Source organism: Phyllopteryx taeniolatus, chromosome 2, assembly GCF_024500385.1.
Source record: "Phyllopteryx taeniolatus isolate TA_2022b chromosome 2, UOR_Ptae_1.2, whole genome shotgun sequence".
NCBI classification, from domain to species: Eukaryota; Metazoa; Chordata; class Actinopteri; order Syngnathiformes; family Syngnathidae; genus Phyllopteryx; species Phyllopteryx taeniolatus.
Window position 1 is genome coordinate 38,499,140 of NC_084503.1, and position 24,984 is coordinate 38,524,123.

The 24,984-nt window shown below is 40.3% G+C and overlaps 2 protein-coding genes across 2 annotated transcripts in view; both read right to left on the bottom strand.

The window, feature by feature from the left end:
- Positions 1-208: 208 nt before the first annotated feature.
- Positions 209-10,129, bottom strand: LOC133474421 (aspartate aminotransferase, mitochondrial). The gene is made up of 10 exons (XM_061766130.1): positions 9,953-10,129; positions 6,737-6,893; positions 6,503-6,631; positions 6,373-6,432; positions 6,102-6,263; positions 4,910-5,014; positions 4,584-4,734; positions 3,009-3,174; positions 2,772-2,922; positions 209-1,249 (listed from the first exon to the last, which is right to left on the bottom strand). The coding sequence occupies exons 1-10, from the start codon at positions 10,033-10,035 to the stop codon at positions 1,127-1,129; spliced, it is 1,287 nt and encodes a 428-aa protein (XP_061622114.1). The 5' UTR covers positions 10,036-10,129; the 3' UTR covers positions 209-1,126.
- Positions 10,130-15,923: 5,794 nt separating this feature from the next.
- The window catches only part of LOC133474422 (calretinin-like), a 32,495-nt gene continuing 23,434 nt past the window's right edge, over positions 15,924-24,984 (bottom strand). Inside the window, exons 5-11 of the mRNA XM_061766131.1 lie at positions 24,355-24,411; positions 23,970-24,047; positions 20,093-20,148; positions 19,976-20,015; positions 17,664-17,717; positions 16,532-16,603; positions 15,924-16,456 (exon numbers count right to left, since the gene is read on the bottom strand). Of these exons, the coding sequence (XP_061622115.1) occupies positions 16,340-16,456; positions 16,532-16,603; positions 17,664-17,717; positions 19,976-20,015; positions 20,093-20,148; positions 23,970-24,047; positions 24,355-24,411 (474 nt within the window). The 3' untranslated portion in view covers positions 15,924-16,339. The remainder of the gene's footprint in view (positions 16,457-16,531; positions 16,604-17,663; positions 17,718-19,975; positions 20,016-20,092; positions 20,149-23,969; positions 24,048-24,354; positions 24,412-24,984) is intronic.

Sequence of the window (24,984 nt, forward strand, 5' to 3'; positions counted from 1 at the left end):
GTACTATAACTTGATGAAAAGTTCTACATTAGTGGCTGCAAAGCACTAAAAACTGATTATCTGACTATTCATCCAGCCAGCTGTACTGTACAATACTGCTGATCAAATTTATAAGGAAAACTTCACGTATCGAGCTTGTTTTTAAAGAGGTAATATTTAAGTTACCCGATCACATTTCATAGTAGAATCAAGAAAACCACAAGAGAAGTTACTCTTAAATGATTTATTATAGTTCTGTAATGCAATGACTAATGTTTTATATGCAGAATAGAGGCAAATGGTAACGTTTCACATTCGAATGCCCTCAATGCTCATGTCTTAATGATGAACAGATTGACACGTTGCCTCTTAAAGCCCACACTGAGACATCTGTACCAATATTTAAAGCAAAACTGTATGATGGAAATCTGAAAAGAAAATCTGAATGAAATACACCATGTCTGCAGTGAAAATCATCACCACCCACTTCCATACAGAGCTCAATTAAGTATTTTTTTGGCTTCCATGACTATTTGTTTTGAGGGATAAAATGACACGACTGATTGAGAAACTGCTGCTCTGCAACTGAAAACATTCAGTTAACTTTTGATGAAAGAGTGAAAAGTACTAAATAAGACTGAAACAGAAGTGTGACAAGCAGACTTTTTTTTTTTTTTTTTTTTTTAAACCAATGACAGAGAGTCCTTTCCTTTGAATAAAGTTAAAAAAAAAAACCCAAAAGACATTTACACATGCTTTCACATAGCCACACAGATCTTCACTTGTACTTGAAACTACTATCTAAATATTACCCTGACAGTTTAAAGTGAGTGAGCCAAAAGTAGAAGAACAGCAGCCAGGTTTGTTCCGCACAATAAATAAAACAACATTACAGTATATTTCTCATTTCAGCTCAAAGTGAACACAATGAACAATTTAGCAGGGGAATCTGTTATTTAATGACATGCTTTTGGAGCAAAAACAAACAAAAAAGTAAACCATTTAACAGCAACAAGTTGGACAGTAGGCTGATGAAGTCCAATAAAATGTAACTGTATACTAGAAATGAAAGAAGGAGAGCAAGCGATGTTTCAAATCTCTTCAACCTTGCCGTTTGGGTGCTGTTACTCTCCCAGCGGGATCCGCTCTACTTTGAGACGGCGTGGATTGCCTGCGCCAGGTATTCCACGTTCCCGGAGGACACGCCTGCCATGGAGATTCTGCCATCCTTGGTCATGTACACTGAAAACTCTTTCGTTATGCGTTCAACCTGGGAGAGAAGATTTGGGGTGGTGGGGCATTAGGGGGAGTATAATAGTAGGCCATTGAATAAAAACAAGTTGCCCGACACTACATGGAGTCACAACAACAAACGTTTGAAACTTGCATTATTTGAGACAACAAATAAATTTAAAGAAATAGTCCTATTAGTGAAACCTATCAAATGTAAGTGACGACAAAAACTTTATCAATAAACACTTGCTTTAATTTAAGATGGAGGCTAATATTACAAGAGTAAGAAAAGGGTCAAATACAGTTAAGACTAAATTCATGAATGAATTGAATATGATTTGTGCTCTTAAGCTTAGATATTAATTTAATATACAATGGTACTTGAACTTATAAGTGACCCAATTTGTGAGTTTTTTTTTTTTTTAGATACAAGCAGTCACTTTGCCCATTTCTTTCTTGAGTTGCAGGCAAAATGTTTTAGAAATGGTACCTCTGGTGGCAAGCAGCCGTTTTGGCAGATCGTGACCAATTTATAAAAAAAAAAAAATAATAAAAAATGTTTTTTAAAAAGAGGTAATGTGCATGTTTTAAGCATTTTATTTTCCACTCCCAGTCAGTGTCGTACCTGAACGAGTTCAATGAAAGAACTTGTTCATATTTTGGGCGAACATGAACTGAACTGAACTGCCTACTCCCACTCTCCTTGATCTATAAAACTCCTTTCAAAAACCATTTGTTCTCCCCAGCATTCCCATACCCTATATGTATGAGAGTTTCCAGTGTGTGGTTTTATTTTGTTAATTTATTGTGTTTTTCTAAACAGTGTTTTTTGTCCTGCATTTGCTTTATGGCCAAAATCATAGGCACCCCTGGGATGCCCTTATTTTTAGCCATGACTGTAGTTATGGCATTTCCATTCATTTTAATCAGGAAAGATGATTTGAGATAGAAGTGGTTTGAGATAAGCGTGGTAACAGAACAAATTCAACTAAGTCAAGGTACCACTTTATTACTTAAAAGTTGGTAGTCAGAGCTAGCCAAGTCTTGTCCTTGATCATCTCTTGACACTTGAATTTTCTGCAAAATAATAAAATATCTATCAATTTATCTAGACCAATTTGCTCAGGGTTGTCCAATATTAAAATTTTGCTTTGGTGCCATTTTGTGGCAGGCAATTGCAAACTTATTAAGTAGGCTTCAATTACACGCAGCTTTTCGCTTTTTATATACTTACAGTATATTAGCGGCAGGTCTCGGTCCCCTATCCCCTGCGAATAGCTGGGGTTCACTGAACTATTTGAATTTACTATAAGAAGTGGGAAGGTAAACCTTTACAAATGTCAAACCCTAATTGACCAATACCAGGTATACCACAATGATTCAATTCAGTCTCCAGCCATTTTCATGAATGTAATTATTAAATAGCAGTCTTCTATAATGGTGAACAATTATCATTTTTGAATGAAAGATAAAAAATGGTAATGAAATCTGTACATGGTTATTTTTTTTTTTTACATCAGCGTTAATTTATAATTAAATCCCTGTTTGCGCACGTGTACCTGTTCCGGTTTCAGGCCTGTGAAGCAGAACATGCCGATCTGGTCGATGACATGCTGCCAGTTGTGGGTGGAGCCGTTCTTTTTCAGGCCGGCTACGAGCTGCTCTCTCATCTTGATGATGCGATTTGCCATCCCGTGGACCTCCTCCAGCCTACCACACAAGCAGTAATGACAGCATTTAGTGCTCGTTCAAGTTGAGGAAACACCATCAAAGACTGATAACCTAACAATTTCTACCAAAGTGCACGAAGATCTGGTGTGTTAAGAATAGTTGTAGCGATTCTTGCTCCGTTCATTGGCGGGTTGGAGTAAATGGGCCTGATGAGGATCTTCAGTTGAGACTCCACCCTCTTCGCCTCCTCACTGTCTTTACACACCACAGTGAAGCCTCCCACACGCTCGCCTGTCAAGACAACAACAACGGCACACGATCAGCTTGTTTCAGCATGTCAGCTCCATTTTGAAGCCAAACTTGTCGGTACTTAAGCATTCTTGCATAATAATGGGAATTAAAAGACATTTAGCATTATTGTGTGAAGTGCTTTTATAAACTTTTGTTTGACATTTATATTTTTCAAACTGTGAGTTAGTCACCTTGGCTTGAAAATACCATCACAGACAACTGTAAGACCATAAAACGTATTCTACTAGGAACACATATTTGATTAAAATCAAGTTCTGTGTAGGTTTAACCACTAGGTGGTGGTAAAACAAAGGCACACGTTTAGAGTCACCCATTGTTGTTTTCTGATGATACTGTGTATATAAAACCAGAACTAAAATGATACTTAATGTCAGCTGTCAACATCAAGTTACATCTACAGTCTTTGATATACAAGTTAAAATTTGGCATACGAGTGCTGTGTGGTGGCATTGAACTCAACTCACTTCACAACTAGCAGCAGTTTAGCAGATAGTGAACAAATCTTCAAAAAAGAGGCTTCAGGCTCTTTATTGTCACTACCGGTTGAGGTTTACTGTAAACCTAAACATATAACAAAGAATTACATGTTGTGCATTTAAAACAACTACATCGCTTCGCCTTAACAGCAGCCTGTTCATCTTAATGCTAGCGAACAATACAAAATGCCCTAGACGGGCTAACATATAGCATCGGTGTCACGCTGTTATAACCCATGAAGCAACCAATATTTTACCACAACAATGGTGAAGCAACATATGTAGACAGACAATACAATAACACTCATATGCATACAATTGACCACCACACACTTGCGGCACCCACGGACTAACCTAGTCCCAGATTTAAAAATTATTATTTTTTTAAAGTCTTGTTTTTTCTTTTGCTGGGGCAACCAACCCTGAAAATGGTTATTGGCGGTTTACCCCCGCATACTCAAGAATTTGACCACCCCCCCCCCCCAATGCAGTTATACTGTGCGTGAATTATCCGTGGCTATTTGAAATTCGGTCCGGCCCAGTCCCTATACCCTGCAAATAGCGGGGTTCCACTGTATAATCATTATCCTTTGCGAAAAATGACCGCAGCTTACCGAGTCAGTTGTGAAACAGTTCTTTATGTTTTTTCGCTGTCTGTATTATACTGCCCCCCGGGAGAGCACACCGGGAGTAGCACAATGTCCATTGAATTGAAGCAAATGTGGCAAAAACACTTCAATTCAGTCTTTACTGTGGTTTATAAAGTACATTAGAGTGCTATTTTAAAAACAAATTACAAACATGCTTTGTGATTTGAGATGTGTTTTTGAGCAGGGTCACCGAATAAATTAAAACTTATCTCAAGGCACCACTGCACTTGGGGAAACCCTGCTGTGGCGCAATGACACTGACCATAGAGACCCATGTTCTTAGCATAGGACTGGGACAGTACAATGTTGTGGCCCTGCTCGATGAAGTAGCGCACAGCCCAGGCATCGCGATCGATGTCTCCGCTTGCGAAGCCCTGGTACGCCATGTCGAAGAACACCAGCAAGTTGCGCTTCTGTATGGCGAGAAAGAAAGCAATCAGCAGACAACAGAAGAGGGGTTTGGGGGGGGGGAGATAGAAGAGGAGTCAATAAAAGTGAACAGTGTGGTTATCTACACTGCCTTTGGAGCCATCACAAATGCTGATTGCGGAAAGTGTGTGGACATTTACAGAGAGAATGAAGACGCACCTTCACAATGTCAGCGATCTCCTTCCACTGCTCAGGCCTGGGATCCACACCGGTTGGGTTGTGGGCACAGGCATGCAACAAGATCACACTCTGCTCTGGGATTTTCTGTAAAAAACAATGAATCACTTTAGATTAGTCACACTTTAAATAGGTCATGCAGCTCATTCCAACTCATTGCTGCTCGCTTTTTAATGTAAAGGTCTAAACACGAACAACTTGTGACTTGATCTGTGAATGTTGTATAAATCAATACAAAAAAGAGGAGTCCAAATTCAAGAAAAAACAAACTTGGGATGCACCAACACCACTTTTTTCAACAAAATACAAATACGTACAATTGAGTACTCGTCAATAATAATTATGTCTTAAAATTGTGATGAAAATGTATTTCAATCAAATATTGTTCAAAACATAAAAAGCTTTTCTTGTACATGACATTAGTTGGACTCAAATAACACTTTTTACAGTGATAACTTGTCATTACTGACATTTTAAACATCCGACTGTATATTATCTCTAAATCGTGTCACACTTCCCTTACATGTATCCTGTAACAAGGCATTTCAGTTCTGTTGCATCTCAGTCTGAACACTAAGGGGAACCATGTAAAAGGAATACAAACATGAGACAAAGAACAAAAAGATGTCAAATCTGGTGGATATACAAGTACAAATATGGATGCCATGTTACCACTATGTGTCAACTACAAAATAAAGTGAGAAACTAGAAATGCAAGACAAGTTATAAAATAAAACTGTTACAGGTCAACTGAAGTGATACTTTATCACACCATCGCTTACTTGTCTTTATTCGACATGCCGCACTAGAGGCTTTGTGACAGAAGGGCGGCTGGCTCGGCCAGAGCTGAGCAATGCCGGCCGAGCGGAATTCATCATCCATTTTGCAGAGCATAATTTGCAGTCGGCTTATAAAGCGTTGTATCCATGCTATCTTAAAGTAGCTCCACATGGCCGACATGGCTCCTATTCCACCTGCCCGCAATTTATACTTATGTCAGGCCGATAAAGTCGTATTGGTGTGCTAGTATCGGAGCATTTTTACTGGTATTGGTGCATCCCTACAAAAAATATTTAAAAGGAAAAACAGTCAGTCAGTCATCAGTGTCCCATATCATGATGCACTTTAGAAATGTTCCTCTCAAAAGAAACACCCAAATGATTCCACGTCTTACAGAGATGTCTTCCAGAGCGCCTTTGAAATCAAAGCCACATGTGGAAGGGTTGTAGTAGCGGTACGCTTTGAGCTGCATGCCAGCATCTCTGAAGATGGGTGTGTGGTTACCCCAGGAAGGCTTGGGCAGATACACATCATGAGGACCTCCATGGAACCGAGACTGGACCAAGAAAAAAACAAACCAAAAAAAAAAAAAAAGATGTGAGAAAATCAGGCTTTGCCTTACTGTTCATATGGGCTAATGGACCTACTATACAAGAGTATATTACCAAAAAGTTAGCTCCAATGCGCAGAGATCCAGTTCCTGAGATGGTCTGGACAGTAATGTTCTGTTGGGAGATGACTACTTTGCAACTTGAACCGTCTCTGTGGTGAATTAGTGCACAGACACCAACTTACCCTGCCACTCTTCAAGACCTCGTTATCAGCTCCAAGAGCAAGTTGGGCACATGCCTTCGTAAAATCTCCCAAACCGCCAATGGGAAGATATTCCTTATCCAGCTGTTTTTCTGCAATCAAGGCCTCCGCCTGAAAGACATGAGAGAGAGTGGCTACATACATTAATACAAAACAAATACATACACCCTCTCGCATGATGAGGAGGCATTTCCATGCGTTTGTGTGCAGTCTTACCTTGCGAACACAACTGAGGACAAAGGGCTTGCCCTGGTCGTCCCTGTAAGCTCCCACTCCCAGGTTCATCTTCTTGGGGTTGGTGTCCCTCTTGAAGGCTTCGGTCACACCCAAGATGGGATCAGGGGGACCCATCTGCACTCCACCCCACCATGAGCTGCAAAGACACAGGACAAAACATCCATTATGAACAGGACCACTAATGTAAGTGGACAAGGTCCAAATGTAAGTATTTAAGGACCTTAAGTCACACTGGTCATGCAAATGTAATACCACCGTGACCTGTTACACAGGAGATTTATTTATATAAAAAAATAAAATAAAATAAAAATAAATACATTTTTTTAAAAAATCAATGGAGCTGAGGAGACCACGCTGACACATGAACAACATGTGAGCAATGGGCACAACATCACAGGACTTCTATTAATTGTCTATTTATTTTCATCCTATGAGTCATAATAGTGAAAAAGGGACAACTGAAATAACAAATAAATAAATTAGTGCAACAATAAATCAATTAAATGACAACTAATCAATTTTCCAATTAATTGACAACTATTTAGATAACTGATTAATCGTTTGGAGACCTTGTTTCACTAAAAACTAAGTTTGTCCAAATCCTCAAAATTTCAGCCTCTCAACAGTTTATTTTCTCAGATTCCCATTGTCCTCCATGAAAGCAGACTGATTATAATTCTGTTTTTTCCCATTTTCTGACAATTTACGGACCAAACTGAATGATAATCAATTTATGTTTGAGCATTTTCTGCACTGTCAATCGGAAATAATGCCCCGTTTTCAAATAAAGGGATGAAAATTAAAACGTTTTTATACGATTCATCGAAAAAATAATCAACAGGTTAATCCATAATTAGAATAATTGTTAGTTGCAGCACTAATTTTCATGATTATTTCTCAAAAAAAAAAAAAAAAAAAAAAAAAAAAAAAAAAGAACATTCACAGTTCCATGTTAAGATGACTGAGGCTAACATTGGTCTCATGTTTCTTCTGCTTTGTAAACACCCCTTAACTTTGCAGCTAAAATTAGGACTGAAATCTCTGCAAAGGGCAATGGTCTCCAAGCACCACCTAATAATAATAAACCGCCAAAATAAGAATGTAGAAGAATTACATTTTGACCAAAATCCCTGCCAAAGACTGAGTAAACATTCAAACACTTTTAAAGAGAGAGTTTACAGTTAAAAAAAAAAAATCTTTGTCATATTTTTACAAACTCACACTGACCTGTAACCCTGTTACACCAGAAAAATGCTTTATCCTTAGTGGAGTGTTACTATAACAATAAATGTTATCAGTTTTAAGTTTTAATTTTTGCAGGGCCACACGGGTCTGCCCGCTATTATTGTGTGCCCGCGAGTGCACGACAAATGATGGACACCTTCTGTCTGTGATTGGTTGTTTTTCTTCAGGCATGGTGGTTTGTTAAAAATCATATTACAGATACAAGATGGAGCCAGAGACGGCTGATATTTTCACACACCATGTCACTTACGTGCTACTGTTAAGTTATACTGACAGTTTTAACAAATATGACAAAAAGTGTTGTTGTTTTTTGCGGGGCCATGAATTGCAAACTCCCTTTAACTGCATAAACAAAGCACTTATCTTTGCAGCTATAAAATATTTTGTCATTGCGCCTTCTTGGGATTCTTGGAGGAAAATAGATAACACAATGCAAGTGATGCTTTATAGTTTCCGTGCACATGGAACCTTTGAACAGCTGAACTTCAATATATAAACAGACAGTTATCAGGGATCAATAGACCAAAGGCCACCATAAGGTCATTAGTCTTGCTACAATCCAACATCTTAAAAAAATAAATAAATATATATATCCATCCATCCATTTTCTGAGCCGCTTCTCCTCACTAGGGTCGCGGGCGTGCTGGAGCCTATCCCAGCTGTCATCGGGCAGGAGGCGGGGTACACCCTGAACTGGTTGCCAGCCAATCGCAGGGCACATAGGAACAAACAACCATTCGCACTCACAGTCATGCCTACGGGCAATTTAGAGTCTCCAATTCATGCATGTTTTTGGGATGTGGGAGGAAACCGGAGTGCCCGGAGAAAACCCACGCAGGCACGGGGAGAACATGCAAACTCCACACAGGCGGGGCCGGGGATTGAACCCGGGTCCTCAGAACTGTGAGGCTGACGCTCTAACCAGTCGTCCACTGGTGTGTGTGTGTGTGTGTGTGTGTGTGTGTGTGTGTGTGTGTGTGTATATATATATATATATATTATTTTTTTTTTATTTTTTTTTTTTAAATCACGTCTGAGACCTATTTATACAAATAAACATCTTTTGAAATATTTAAATTTTATATTCAAGGACAACGAGATTGAGGCCAGAGAAACACGCACACGAAACACAGGCTAGCGTAATGTAAAAATGTAGGTTCAAACACAATACAAACAAATACAATATCTATAAAGTAAATGTACACAATATATCTAAGATTACAGTTACACATCCAATAAAAACAATTAAAAAAACATACCCTAAGCAATTTGACCTTTTTTTTAACGCTAAAGTGCACCAATACAAGCGTGAACAACGCCTCATGAATTGAACCAATCAGCGACAAAATGTGACCCAAAGCAGCCAATCACGTCGCGCGAATTTACCAACAACGGCAAGACGTTTAGCTCAAATTGAACGTGGGATTTGATTTCTCGAAATCGAAAATCCTCGGATTAGAATCAATTGAAAAGATTTTTGAACGACTAAAACACGTTATACTGCAACAACAAGTCATTATTTAAAATTTTATTTCCCCACATTTCCCAGTAATATATCAAGTATAAAATACCGCTAAACCCCTCCTAATCCCTGCGTATCGGCTTTCGGGAAACTATACTGATTGCAACGTGACATTCACAATCAACATTGGTCCCTTCAAATCCCAAACTGGCACAACAGATGCAATTCAGGCAAGTTTTGGAACGACTGTCAAACGCCTGAGCCGCAAACAAGCTGACAATTCCGATGCCAAGGCCTGCTGTCACCCGATGACCCCTGACCGCGTTTGTGCTGCTAACATGAGCTCACCTCGGTGTGAGCGAGCTTCCGTATTATGAGAATGTTATAGTCAATTGTAGCCAAGCGAGATAGCATTAACAACTACTTTCGTGGCTAAAACGTAAAGCATGAGGCCGTAGCTAGTATTTGAACACAATGTCACTTTTTACCTGTTACGGGCGGACAGCACCCCGAGGGACGGCGTAATGTTTCCCAAACAGACGAAAACTTTGTTGGACTTGAGCAGGGCCATTTCTGCGTGCTTTGGGGAGTCAAGCCTGGCAAAATGTGGACGGATGAAGGGCACTCACGGCCACGGCCAGACGCTGGATGTACGTGATGACGTCACATGACACGCCAACACGCTAGACGTTGTTGATCACGTGGCATGTACGTGACGTTTTTTTTGCCGCCTTCTTCTGCACTGACAAACTTTGTCCGCTAGAGGTCACAATCTCACTATCAATTGCGTTTCTCCAACATTTACACTAACTACCAAAAAATATTTTGCTCTCCAACTACCACATCATGACCATCATTAAGATACAGTAACGTAGTACACTCAAGCGTTTACCAAAAATGCGACAAAGGTTTTATTAAAAGTATGTTTAGTATCATGATTAACCACTGTAACAATAACGCACAGTTTCAACATTAACCCCGCCCGTCAATATAAGAAAATAATTTTTTTTAAATTACATAAATAACGACTGTAAACATCTTTCCAGAGATAATTGTTTCCCCCTTTATAACTTTCATGGTGCTCGAGTAGATAGTACAGATATCTTTCAAATTAGGGAGTAAAAGTAAAACTTTGTCTGAAAAATAAATACTCAGGTAAAGATACGTAAAAAAAGTGCAGTACAGAAACAATTTCAAAATATTTATGGTATACTATATGTTTATATCCATCCATTTTCAACACCGCTTATCCTGGTTAGGGTCGCGGGACGCTGGAGCCTATACCAGCTGACTTCGGGCGAAAGGCGGACTACACCCTGAACTGGTCACCAGTCAGTCGCAGGGCACTTATAGACAGGGACAACCATTCGCACTCACATTCACACCATCACTCAATGGGAACTGAACCCACGCTGCCTGCACCAAAGTCAGGCGAGTGTACCACTACACCATCAGTGACTTATATGTTTATATTACAACCCCAATTCCAATGAAGTTGGGACGTTGTGTTACAAATGATTTGCGAATCATGTTCAACCTATATTTAATTGAATACACTACAAAGACAAGATATTTAATGTTCAAACTGATAAACTTTATTGTTTTTAGCAAATAATCATTGCCTTAGAATTTTATGGCTGCAACATTTAAAAAAAACTGGGACAGGTGGCAAAAAAGACTGAGAAAGTTGAGGAATGCTCATCAAACACCTGTTTGGAACATCCCACAGGTGAACAGGCTAATTGGGAACAGGTGGGTGCCATGATTGGGTATAAAAGGAGCTTCACTGAATTGCTCAGTCATTCACAAGCAAAGATGGGGTGAGGTTCACTTCTTTGTGAACAAGTGTGTGAGAAAATAGTCGAACAGTTTAAGGACAATGTTCCTCAACGTACAATTGCAAGGAATTTATGGATTTCATCATGTACGGTCCATAATATCATCAAAAGGTTCAGAGAATCTGGAGAAATCACTGCATGTAAGCGGCAAGGCCGAAAACCAACATTGAATGCTGGTGACCTTCGATCCCTCAGGCGGCACTGCATCAAAAACCGACATCAATGTGTAAATGATATCACCACATGGGCTCAGAAACACTTCAGAAAACCAATGTCAGTAAGTGCAACTTGAAACTCTACTATGCAACGCAAAAGCCATTTATCAACAACACCCAGAAACGCCGCCGGCTTCTTTGGGCCCGAGCTCATCTAAGATGGACTGATGCAAAGTGGAAAAGTGTTCTGTGGTCCAACGAGTCCACATTTCAATTTGCTTTTGGAAATTGTGGACGTTGTGTCCTCCGGGCCAGAGGAAAAGAACCATCCGGACTGTTATGGACGCAAAGTTCAAAAGCCAGCATCTGCGATGGTATGGGGCTGTGTTAGTGCCAATGGCATGAGTAACTTACACATCTGTGAAGGCACCATGAATGCTGAAAGGTACATACAGGTTTTGGAGAAACACATGCTACCATCCAAGCAATGTCTTTTTCATGGACACCCCTGCTTATTTCAGCAAGACAATGCCAAACCACATTCTGCACGTATTACAACAGCGTGGCTTCGTAGTAAAAGAGTGCGGGTACTAGACTGGCCTCCCTGCAGTCCAGACCTGTCTCCCATTGAAAATGTGTGGCGCATTATGAAGCGTAAAATACGACAATGGAGACCCCGGACTGTTGAACAGCTGAAGCTTTACATCAAGCAAGAATGGGAAAGAATTCCACCTACAAAGCTTCAGCAATTAGTGTCCTCAGTTCCCAAACATTTATTGAATGTTATTAAAAGAAAAGGTGACACAGTGGTAAACATGATCCTGTCCCAGCTTTTTGGGAACGTGTTGCAGCCATAAAATTCCAAGTTAATGATTATTTGCTAAGAACAATAAAGTTTATCAGGTTGAACATTAAATATCTTGTCTTTGTAGTGTATTCAATTAAATATTGGTCGAAGATGATTTGCAAATTATTGTATTCTGTTTTTATTTATGTTTAACACAATGTCCCAACTTCATTGGAATTGGGGTTGTACTTCTCACCACTGTTATTGACGAACAATCGATGGAAGTGTATTTGTGCCATCTGAGTTTTCGAATTTCAAACACTGAATTATTTTAAAGGATACTAATCCTTTCAGTGTGAGTGTCACATTATCAATGGAGCACAACTTGATTGGACGATGGATGAATACAGAGAGGTTCAACAGCAATTCCCTGGTTACCCGTAAATAGGTCTTTTATGTTATTTTGTGTCATCTAAGTTTGAATTCAAATATATATATTTTTTTACTGAATTCTTTTGTACATCTCGATTTAAAAAAAACTAATTTTTACAAAATATTTGACGGTAAAAAAACCAAAAAACAGTGTCAGGCATTTAAATCCCCAAAGATTCAAACTCAAAATTAGATTGCACTGGTATATTCCCATAATTTGCTACCAGATACTAGTACTATTTAAAGTCATGATATTATTTTGGTCTATGCATTGCACTTTGTTTCCACCAGATGAAGTTCGTTACCTGTAAGCGCTCTGGCACCCTTTTGCCATCATATACAGAAAAGAAAAAGATAAGAAATGTTTGATTCAATCCAAGTTTTTCCCCTTTGAGGTTTCCAAAGTATTTGAAAAAAACAGCTGAATCTTGAGGTTGTGAGCTTTTGCAGTTTACTTTATGACCCAGACAACACTGTGTTTTGAGGTGGTATTTTTGAAGTGGTACTAGAATGATTAAATGTCTGAAACTGAGGTCTGAGACTTGGGATCACAGAGAGTTTTCTAGGGAGATTTTTCACTCCTCAGGAAGACTGGAGAGCACAGATGTTGTCCTCCCTATCCCACTTCCTGTGTTCAAAAAACTGCAAATATCTTCAATGGATCCAGCAGTGTTATTCTTTAATGCCCTGCCACTAGGAGTATTTTCTTGCTATGCTATTAAGGCTACAGAGATTGAATGTATATTACTATAGTTAAGGCTGAGTGTAAGCTTAGTCAACATTAATATGAACATAATCTTTGATCAAAGGTACTTATGTGTGTACGTGTTCCTCTACAACCCCAAATTGGGAATAGTTTTGAAAAAAACTGATCTTGTGAAGCAGAGCTGACAAGCAAAAAAATGAAAGTGCTGGGAAAAATAAATGAGGACAAACTGATAAGAGAGAAGTGGTACTGACTAATGCCAGGGGATGTTTCTCAACTTAGACTTCTTTAAAACCTGATTTAATGCTTATGTGTGAGTGTGTGTGTGTGTGTCTGCGCGCGCGTGTCTGTGTGTGAGTGTAAGTGTGTTGCTAAAAGTCATTATTTAGCATTTTCTTTATATGATAATGATGAATTTGAGCACCAACACTCAAATTAAGATGTAATAAATGGAGTTTCTCTCCTCACAACTACGCCTGTGATATTACTCCAAATGCAAAGTATAATGGCTGTAGTGACAGCATACAGCTTTGACAATGAAATGATGCATTTTTAAATTATTACATCTCAGTTCCACTAATGATACACGGCTTGGGTCCCTGATATATTTGTTTTCCTTCCGATTAGAGTTGGTGAAGAGCAACGTCTTCACAGTTTCTACATTTTTATCGTTCAGGTCGAGGGACCTGTTGTCAACTGGGTGCATATGGGTTTTTCTTACGTTTGTTTACAGACAAAGGGTACAGACAAAAAGACAAAAAGTATAAATGTTAGAATAGTACAGGATATGTATAATGTAGTCACTGATGGTGTAGTGGTACACTCGCCTGACTTTGGTGCAGGCAGCGTGGGTTCAGTTCCCACTCAGTGACGGTGTGAATGTGAGTGTGAATGGTTGTCCGTGTCTATATGTGCCCTGTGACTGACTGGCGACCAGTTCAGGGTGTAGTCCGCCTTTCGCCCGAAGTCAGCTGGGATAGGCTCCCGCAACCCTAACCAGGATAAGCGGTGTTGAAAATGGATGGGTGGATGGATGTATAATGTATCAGGGCAGCAGAACAATGGTGAGGTGTGCTGTAGATGTGACAGATGACATTGTGATCTGCAGTGAAAGCAGGGAGCAGCTGGAGGAACAGTTAGAAAGATGGAGGCAAGCACTGGAAAGCAGAGGAATGAAGATTAGCCGAAGTAAAACAGAATATATGTGCATGAATGAGAGGGGTGGAGGGGGAAGGGAGAAGAGATAGCAAGGGTGGAGGACTTGAAATACTTGGGGTCAACAGTCCAAACAGGTCTATTATCACCCGAAAAGTATGTAAGGGTTAATTACTCCAGTGCATCGCAGTGTTAGCGTATTAGTGATTTTTCCTTGTTAATGAATAAAGGGTCTATCGATCTGCACGTATAATGTGTATTAACATACTGTAAGTACAGTAGTTTATTTTAGAGAAGTAGCTACACTCGGAGCACCTCAGGAATAGGCAGTGCTTTCTTGTACATTCACAACGATTATATCCACTCTTTGTTTGGCCCAGTAGTATGCCTCTATATGTGCATGTGTGTAGGGTGCATGGTGGGGGGGAATCACAGAGGGAATTTCATCTGTTTGTTTCGCTCCTCTCATCTCCCTCTCTGCAAGTGTCAGATGTGTGTGAAGGAATCAGACCGGATATAACTCTCTTTCCTCGTTGTAAGCAGTTAGCAGCTTCGACTATACGCTGCCATCCCCACCCCTTGTGTATTTGTGTTTGTGTCCCTTAGTGCAATGTAGAACACCCTTGTGCATTTGTGTTTGTGTGCCTTAGTGCAATGTAGAACATTTCCTGCAATCGTGTCTTTTGAATGAGAGTGTAGTACTGCGATGGTGTGTGAAGAGGTTGGCTTCAAAGATAGTGAGTTTAAGTAAAGATGAAAGTGCTGATGATTAATTGATGGAAGTAGAATGTTACAGTATATATATGATATAGATGAGGGGGTTGCTTCCTCCTCCACAGAAATTAGGAACATTGTGCGTGAAAAGAGTGTTTACTCAGTGCTAAATTCCAAATTGTGTTAATAGTAAAACCCTTTAATGAATACTCTGAATTTAGTTGTTGTATAGGACACAGTACATTTTATGATATTTAATAGCTTGTATATGCACACATGCATAAAGAAATGACAGTTCTTTCCTTAGGTTTTATTGCTACTTTGTTTGTATTCATGCAGTAGGAGTGAGCTATGAGACAATCCTCCTCCTATGTTTTTTTTTTTCCCCCACTCGACTCACTTTTATCTAAAAGCGCCACAAAAGCATTCGCTGCATGAAAAATGGAGGAGCTCCCAGTCCTACATCACGCTTTCTGTTAGCATGAGATTGGACAGAGAAGTTGTATCACTCCTGCCGCTGTGGTTACCTTTCAGCGCCCAGACTGTAATCTTCACTCCACTCCAGCGGGATGAAATTATTTTCTCTCACATTGCATTGTTGCGAGGTGAAATAATCCCCCTGCTGTTTGGGGACATATTTCTTTAATGTGGAGGGAATAACTGAAGCAAGAGTCTTATGTTATATTTATTCATTCTCTCTGTAATATATTTAATAGAACAGTACAAGCTTCATGAAATAAACAAGAGTGAATTGAATTTGACAAAAATAAATAGCATACATGAACAGAAGTATTAAGTGAGGGGAGGGGGATAGATGGATTGATGTAAAACTGCAAATGCATATTAAAATAGGAACTAAAAAAACAAAGTTGATCACACAATATATTTAATTGCTAGGGCTATTTCACCATGGAGCGAAGTGTTAAAAAGAATAAACAGAGGGGCCAGCAGTTGACTGTGTGCTTTTAGGAGCACTATAAGTTTTCTTTCTAGCATTGTAAGCAAGTCGTACATGCACCAGTTTACAACAGGATGTAGGAAGGAGGCAGTGGGGGGGGGGGGGGGGGGGGGGAGGAGGGTGGTGGGTCTCACAGCTCAGAGTCCCGGCAGAGAACGATCTCCAGCTCAGTGCGAAACAGTTTCCCTCCGTCTGACAGAGCCATGATGCTCTTCTTGTACCCCGAAAGTCCTGTGACTTCCACATCCTGCCAACATACACTTCGTTGGTCAGAAAAGCATACATGTTGCTGATACATATTCCATCTCAGTGTCATTATTACCATTTTGTTCTTCTCAGAGAGGTCCTTCAGCAAAGCATCCAGTTCCTGTTCGTCAATGTAGCCGTTAGCATCCTGAGAATAGAGAAGAGACAGAATACATGAGGAGGGAGCCCAATAAGCATGAAATCTTATTGTGTCAATATCACTATAAAGTGCCCTTGGCATCCACATTAGAATCACTCAGTCATAAAAATGTAGCACAATCATGAAACTGAGGTCTTATGTTGCCAAACAAATGGACACAGACCAGTACAATGACAAATCTCTTAAAATGTGTTTTCTTCATTTTATACAATAGTTTTTCATTGGATGCAGGAGATTTTGGTATGCAAACTGCTCTGCTTACTACAGTGTGTGTAATAAGTGTTTTTTTTTTAATTACATGGTTCTAATGTTATTTGATTTAAAAAAAGGCATTTTGGTCATGCATATTCTATTTTCATATTTACGTGTCCCTGAAATTATGAGGTAACTGGTACTAGAAACCCTCTGATGTTTTTACTGACATTACTACCGGTATTTTGTTTTTCTTCAATGGAGGCTGAAACAGTGGCTATAGTTGCAGAGTAAATATTTACACTGTTTCAAAATTTTCATCATATTACGTGTTCGCAAAAACGAATCAGAGACAGAAGGTGTGACTGACGAGGTGTCAATCATTTGCTTTGCAGTCTCGCGCTGACCTGTTACCTTGGGCTTCAGGAGCTTTGCTGAAACTACAGCAGAATATCCACCGCCGTCAAATACCAATAAAAAATGCCCATCCCTCATTTGCCAAAAACTGGGCTAAAGACTAGTAAAAGAAAGCAGAGCGAAGTTACCTCAGGCAGCTGATTCAGAAGCAATGTAACATTAGCAACATTTCTGCTTGACAGAACACCACTTTGTCATTTTTATCTCATTGCGCATTCCCAAAAAATAAAACTTCAAACCAATAACACATAGTGTTATAGTCCCACTCCATTACGAACAAATCATGCTACCAATGTAGCAGCCTGGCTAACGTCAGCAGTGCTAATGCAATCTACAAATAATCCTAAAAGTAAATAGACTTGTACCATATGCCAGTTGTTTTAACAAACAAAATGTAACACAACTAAGACACACAAAAAACACGCAAGTGTATTTTCACCTTATCATAGAGTGTGAAGAGGGAGTCAAATTCCTTGACTGTGAGCCTGATGCCCTGTGCGCATAAGAGCAAGAAAATTGTTAGAAGCCGTGGGACATTTCTAGAGAGCAGTAAAAAGCCCCAACGCATCCACCTCTCATATTAATCCATGCCGATTATGATAACTGGGACTAGCGTTGTACGTAATCCCGACCCGACTAGCTAATCCTCTGTCAGAAAGGAATTGTTGATCTGTTTTCACAAGCACCACTGCATATATGGGAACATAAAGTACGTGTGGTAGGCGTTTAGGGAAGATTAACAATGTATCCGTGCTACAAACTTTGAACTTTCATCTTTGTCATCATCAAATAGGTTCTATGTCACCAGTTATATCTGCAGGCAATGGATTACATATGTAATGTGGATATTTTTTAGTGGGATTTTAAACTTAACTGGACATTGTATTCAGAAAGATGAGTTTAGACTAATCTTGTCCAGACATTACTAAGAGGTATTGATATTAAAACCTTTTTTTGTAATAAAACTTAGGCCATGTCTAAAATAAACACATTTTAAAAATATATTTATACAGTTTTGCCTCAAAACAGTCATATCTCAAATTCTCTTTCCCCACTGCAATGAATGAAATCTCATTAATCCGTTCCAGCCTCCCCCCAAAAAACTAACAACACATTTTTGCAATGTGTTTTTTAATTAGGAAAATAGAACAATAATCCTGTACACTACAAAAACATAAGAATAACAGAATTAAATAGAACGTAAAGAATTAAACAGTTTGTGTTTCGCGATTGTGGAGCTGACTGGGGGCAGTATAATACAGACATACAGATATAAATAGAGACGGACGAGACAATTACAACTCCTCTATAAACTGCAGTAATAATAGTCGATGTTCGCAGAGGTTAAAGAATATATGCCTGTGAGTACTGTTATATTGTCTGTCTACATGTGTTGCTCCACCACTCGTGTTCAAATATCTGTTACTTCAAGTGTTTTTTATATCACGACATTGACGTTAGTTTCGTCAACATTTCTGCTTGTAAGTCAAAGCAAAAAAATCGTTTGAATGACAGCTCGTATTTCGAAAACCTCGTAAATCGGGTCACTTGTATGTCAAGGCACCACTGTATTTTTAATACTGTATATGCATATTTCTTCTATGCATTTCAGCCTTCTGCCCACAAATAAACGGCTTCTTCCTTGTGTGACGTCCTCCAGCATGTGATATAAGTTCTTAATGTGAGCCAATTTCATTCATTTTATGGTTTTGAAAACAAAAGAATAAGTATCAGTCCACAAGGATGATTTCATACCCTTGTTATCCCACTTTATCTGAAATGTACTTTTTTTTAGGCTCCTGATTGGCTCTAGTGTAATGGCCTTCAGTTTATGCAGTTTTTTTAGTCTGAAGAGGGGGAAAATATTAAGCTTTTCTAAAACAAATTAATCAATTTGGATTATTCTGAGAAAAATGAATGAAAAAAATGTATTTACCTAAATCTGCAAATGTCACAAACATTTATTTTATCCTGTTAAAACAATTCATTAACTCAGACACTAAAAACAAACTACAAACACTAATAGAGCCCGGAAACCATAGAATGAGATGGCAAGGTTACATCTTTAAAATTTGATATTTATCACGTCTTGGTGGGGGTTGGGGGACATGAAAATGTCTGGCCACAACATAGCAATCTCGTAGACGTGATAGAAACTGCAGTCAGCTGATCTGGATCAGCTCAGACTGCAGTTTAATGTTACCGTGGTGATGCCTGACATCGATAGTGGAGCCTATGCCTCTCCACCTGTGGCTTATCACTGTCTGCTTATAGAAATTATGTGTGGTGTCAAAAATGTGGTGAAAAACAACCAAAGTAATATCTGGCACCTAATAGCATCTAGTAGTTTTACTATTATAAAATGTCTCACAATGTTAATAAAACAGGAAAAACGTCACTGTTTCTGCCTTCGAATTTGAAAGTTGAATCTGCCTAAAAAAAAGTGTGTAAAAGTGTGAAAATTACTATTGCATCATCCCACTGACCAAGAGATGTACACGACCTCCCTGGCAGATGTAATATTATGAAACATGATTACAACGGGACTTAAAGTAACCATGCATTTGTGTCAATGTGCCATATGTCCATTCAGCACATTAAGGTCATATAATCCTCTTGTATCGTGAATCCAGTATTGCTGAATCTGCTGTGGTTCAGTACATCACCCACATGACTTGAGTTACCCAGAAACATGCACATTTACAAATTTAAACGAAATTTTAACGAATCATAAAGTGTGTATTATCCTACCTGAAACTTCATCAAGAAATTCTCCTGTACGGGCAAGAGCCTGTGATGACACAAAGTTTTAGTGTTGTAGTCTTTGAGGCGGGGATATTGCAGAATATTTATAAATTGGAGACAAACCTCGCCATTTCAGAGAGGCCGAGCTTCCCATCACCGTTCAAATCAAACATCCTTAACTGAAGAGAACGAGGATTAACAGGGAATTTCATGAGAAAAGCCACAGAAAACAGCAGGAGCTTCAAGTATCACAGTGCGCTATACAAGCACACGTATGTTACACGTCTCCATTAGGAAGAACTTCGACTGGTGGCCGAATGAAGCTGACAGCCAGTCAAGGGATATATTAGCACAGAAGAAGAAATGTCCACAAACACTCACATGTCAAAACATAAGGTAGCCTACACCTAATAAACTGTAGTAGAAGAGCTGTGTTAAAAAAATCTGCTTTTAAAAAAATGATAATGGAATATGCTAAATATTAGACGCAGCTGTCAGTATGACGCGGTGCAGTTCCACGCCATTGTGAACTACAACCACAATGACAAATATTTAGTTCAATACATTTTGATATATTTGATTTGGTTCTTGTATTTGATTCTGCAGATGTACATCGTGAAGGGGCCAGTGAGTATGACATGGCATATAGGCCAAAAATAACATTTACGTCTTACAAATACAAAAAAAAATTGTCTTTCACACACAAAGACACATTAAAAAAAATCACACACAACACAAAATAACCCTTACACAGCCAGAGAACTTTCATAAAAAACTCTCACACCCAAAAACATCTCAGCCTCACCCAAAAGAAGTCTCGCACTCATCTTCAGCTCAGCGTTAAACACCATCATCCCTGAACTCCTTTCATCCAAACTTCTCCAGCTCAGTGTCTCACCTGCCAACTGCCAGTGGATTTACAGCTTTCTGACGGGCAGGACACAGCAGGTGAGGCTGGGGGAGGCCACCTCATCCACACGCAGCATCAGCACTGGGGCGTCCCAAGGTTGTGTAATTTCTCCGTTGCTCTTCTCTCTCTACACGAACGACTGCACCTCAACGCACCCGGCTGTCAAAACTCCTGAAGTTTGCAGATGACACCACTGTCATCGGCCTCATCAAGGACGGTAACGAGTCTGCATATCGACAGGAAGCGGAGCGGCTGGAGCTGTGGTGCGGCTGACACAACCTGGAGCTGAACACGCTCAAGACTGTAGAGATGATGGTGGACTTCAGGAGGCATCCTTCGCCACAGCTGCCCCTCACGTTGTCCAGCTGCCTTGTGTCAACCGTCGAGACCTTCAAGTTCCTGGGAATTACAGTCTGTCAGGACCTGAAGTGGGCGACCAACATCAACTCCGTCCTCAAAAAGGCCCAGCAGAGGATGTACTTCTGAGAAAGCACGGCCTGCCACAGGAGCGGCTGAGGCAGTTCTACACAGCGGTCATCGAATCAGTCCTGTGTTCTTCCATCACAGTCTGGTTTGGTGCTGCTACAAAAAAGGACAAACTCCGACTGCAACGGACAATCAAAACTGCTGAAAGGATTGTCGGTACCCCCCTACCCACCCTTGAGGACTTGCACGGTGCCAGAACTAAGACAAGGGCATGCAAAATCCTCTCGGACCCTCCCCACCCCGGTCACCGGCTCTTCCAGCTCCTTCCCTCAGGTAGGCGCTACCGATCAATGCAAACTCGAACTAGCAGACATTCCAACAGCTTCTTCCCTCTTGCAATCAACTTCTTAATCACCTAACCTACAATTCCATTACAACATGCTGGTAATTTTTTGACTTGAGTTTGTTGTCACATTTCTGTGGGGCCAATTATATATTACTCGTGCACTCACTGTAGTTGTCTCGCCACGCTGCACTATTTGCATATCTGTTGTTGACCAATACTGGCCACTCATACCAGAGTAGCATCTGCACCACTTGCACACTGACTGAGGAGTATCTGCAACATTTGCACAATCAACATTGTCCCAGATTATCGCGCTACTCGTCACTTTAAACTGCATACACTCCTTGAAGTCTCGCCGCCCTTTGCACAATGGTCATTGCACCGGACTATTGCAATATTAGTCATTCGAACTGCTCTAAGTGCTAGAGGACTCTGCACCTTTTTGCACAATTGTCCAAAAAAAAAAAAAAAAAGTACTGGCATTACCAGATAACTAGCAACCCTTTATTGCTCAGTGACTGTTTTTTGTCAATGTCTTTATGTCTCAAAAGTGTTCTCTGTCAATTGACTGTCTGTTGTCGTACTAGAGCGGCTCCAACTATCGGAGAAAAATTCCTTCTGTGTTTTTTGGACATACTTGGCAAATAAAGATGATTCTGATTCTGACAGGGACAGGAGGGGAAGCATGCAGGACAAGGGTCGTGAACCCGGCTGAAGTGTGGTGGGAGTGGCTATGTAAATTGTAAACATTTATAGGACCAGAGTGTAAGTGAGAAAATACGCATAGTTTTAAGTTATTTGTCGCAATGAGTGAGCGGCCCCACACCCAGAGAATAAGTCCAGGGTGTGTGTCTGCGGACACATCCAAGTGAATTGACACTTTTTCGCATGCACAGTAACCATCAGAAGTGTCTTGTAATTGCTGTGCCTGTACCGAGGGAGCTGAGGACCCCACCACATCCAATCGGGAGGCGAGGTCGGGCCCAGTGGACGGGACACCTCCCACACCACGAGACCCAGGGTGGTCCACTGGCCCAACCGAGACGCCCCAAAAACCGACCACCCGGCGTAGGCTGCAGGGGCCCAACGCCATCCCCCACACCACCCCACGCACCCCGATACCACTGTCGACCCCCACCCCGAGGACAGCGAGATGCCCCCCACCAACCGGCAGGGCTCCTAATGTAGCCTGTCCCCGCCACGCCCGAGGGCAAGACGGTGTCCCCTTTTTGGTGGAAAGGAAGGCGAATAGGGGCGCCCGACAAGGGAATGATAAGGGGGGCACCCTGGAAAGTAGTCACGGGGCCTCAGAGGGGAGCCCCCACACCAAGCAGCCGTCCCGCCAGAGGGGCCCCAGGAGCACCGCCATGACCCTAGTGAAAACTCACTTCCCCCCCGTGACCATGACTGCCAGGTCCCCGACTGGCAGTCATTGGCCCGACCCTATGTATCAGTGGCCACCGAGTATTGTGGTGCACTAAAGTCTCCCACTCATCAAAAAACCTCGTACACACACCAAAAACCCTCTCTCACAAACCAAAAAAACTCAAACTCACCAAAAAATCTCCCTAAAAAAACCTCACACGTTCCCCTCAAAAAACCCTCTTAAACACAACACAAAAAACTCTCACCCACCAACAAGAACTCACACATACCAAAAAAGCTTCACACACACGCATACTCACACATGCACACCAAAAAAACTCACACATACAAACCCTCTCTCTTTCACTCACACACACGCCCAAAACCATCTCACACACACAAACCAAAAAACCTCTAACATTCACCAAAAGCCTCTGACACACACATGCGCAAAAACTCTCATACGAAGCAAAAAAGACATTTTATTGTTTACTGAGGTATTTGAGTGCGTGAGAGGTTTTTTTGAGACGTAAATTATTATTGGCCTAAAGGGCACTTCGTGTGTATTTTTACGAGAGCTATGAACGAATCCGTTATGAGTCGAATCAACTCACGAATGAAACCCCCGCCACAAACGGGAATTTAGAGGGCGAGTCTGAGCCCCACTTTTTGCAAATTACAAATTGAAGATTAGATTATGTTTAAATGCAATAATTAATGCAGCAGACAAAACGTCCATGTTTTGAAGTGTGGATGCAGTGCAATGTCATTCAAAGTTTCTTTTCTGCTTTCAAGCTGATTGAAACTGTGTTTAGTATAAACTTGAATAAACAGAAACCAACAAATACCTTATATAACGGTGCATGTAAATGTTTAGTTTGGAAGAATTCGCTATCTTATTTTGCAAAAGCAGAAAGCGTGAAAACAGCACGTGTTTGCCAAATAATACTCACTATTGTCTGTGTGTACTCGTTGAGCTTCTTATCATCATAGCTTGTGTTGGCTTTCTTCAGCAGGTCTGTCAGGAAGCCCTGACGAGAGAGTTGGCAAGGTAAATGAATACATAATGTTGTATATATTAGCACGATCACCGGAATTATATTAAAGACAGAAAAGTGAAAGAAAAAGGTTTTTTTTAAGAATATTTGGTTTTTAATAATCAGTTATTTCTGTATGAATGATCCAAAACAAAGCTCATCCCCATCACAGGTTACATTTGTGTACCAAATGCTTCAAATGTAAGCGGTCTGTTTAGCATGACCTAGTATCATACAAGCTGTCGTGTTGTAATTATACTGTAAATAAGAACATACTGAGGTTTTTGCAGTGGTCATTTACCTTCAGTTCATTCGACTCAATGTATCCACTACGGTCGGTGTCATAGCGCCGCCAAGCCTGTAGGAGGATAAAAATGGGAAGTTACACAAGCTGACAACAGACAATAGACCATACTTCAAATGTAACTAACTTGTAAAAGAAAAACTTGGTGGCCGTCAGATATTGTGTAAATATAGAATTCCACCCAGATAGATACTATAAACACCTGCACTAAATGCCTCTCCTTTGCTGAAGGCTGTGCTCCATCCATAATGTATGGTTGTCTCAGAATAGGCTTGAAAGCTGCGAGCAGCCGGAACATCGAACCGCACACTTTAGAAGCAGACCTTACCTGGGCCTCGACATTTCAAAGAACAAGCTCCATCTTTCAGACAAATTTAGACAAGTCAACAACACAAACAGCTGCAAGAAAACGGACTTTAATTTGTTCCGTGACCACGCTTATAACTTGAAACACTCAATCTCAAAGCATCTTTCCCCATTGAAATACATAGAAATGCCATTAATCTTTTCCAGCCTCATCAAAAAAAAAATTTTTAATGAGAAAAATAGCACTCTATAATATTGTACTTTATAAAAGCATACAGTAATGACATAATTAAATAGAATGTAAAACAGTTTTGGCCACAG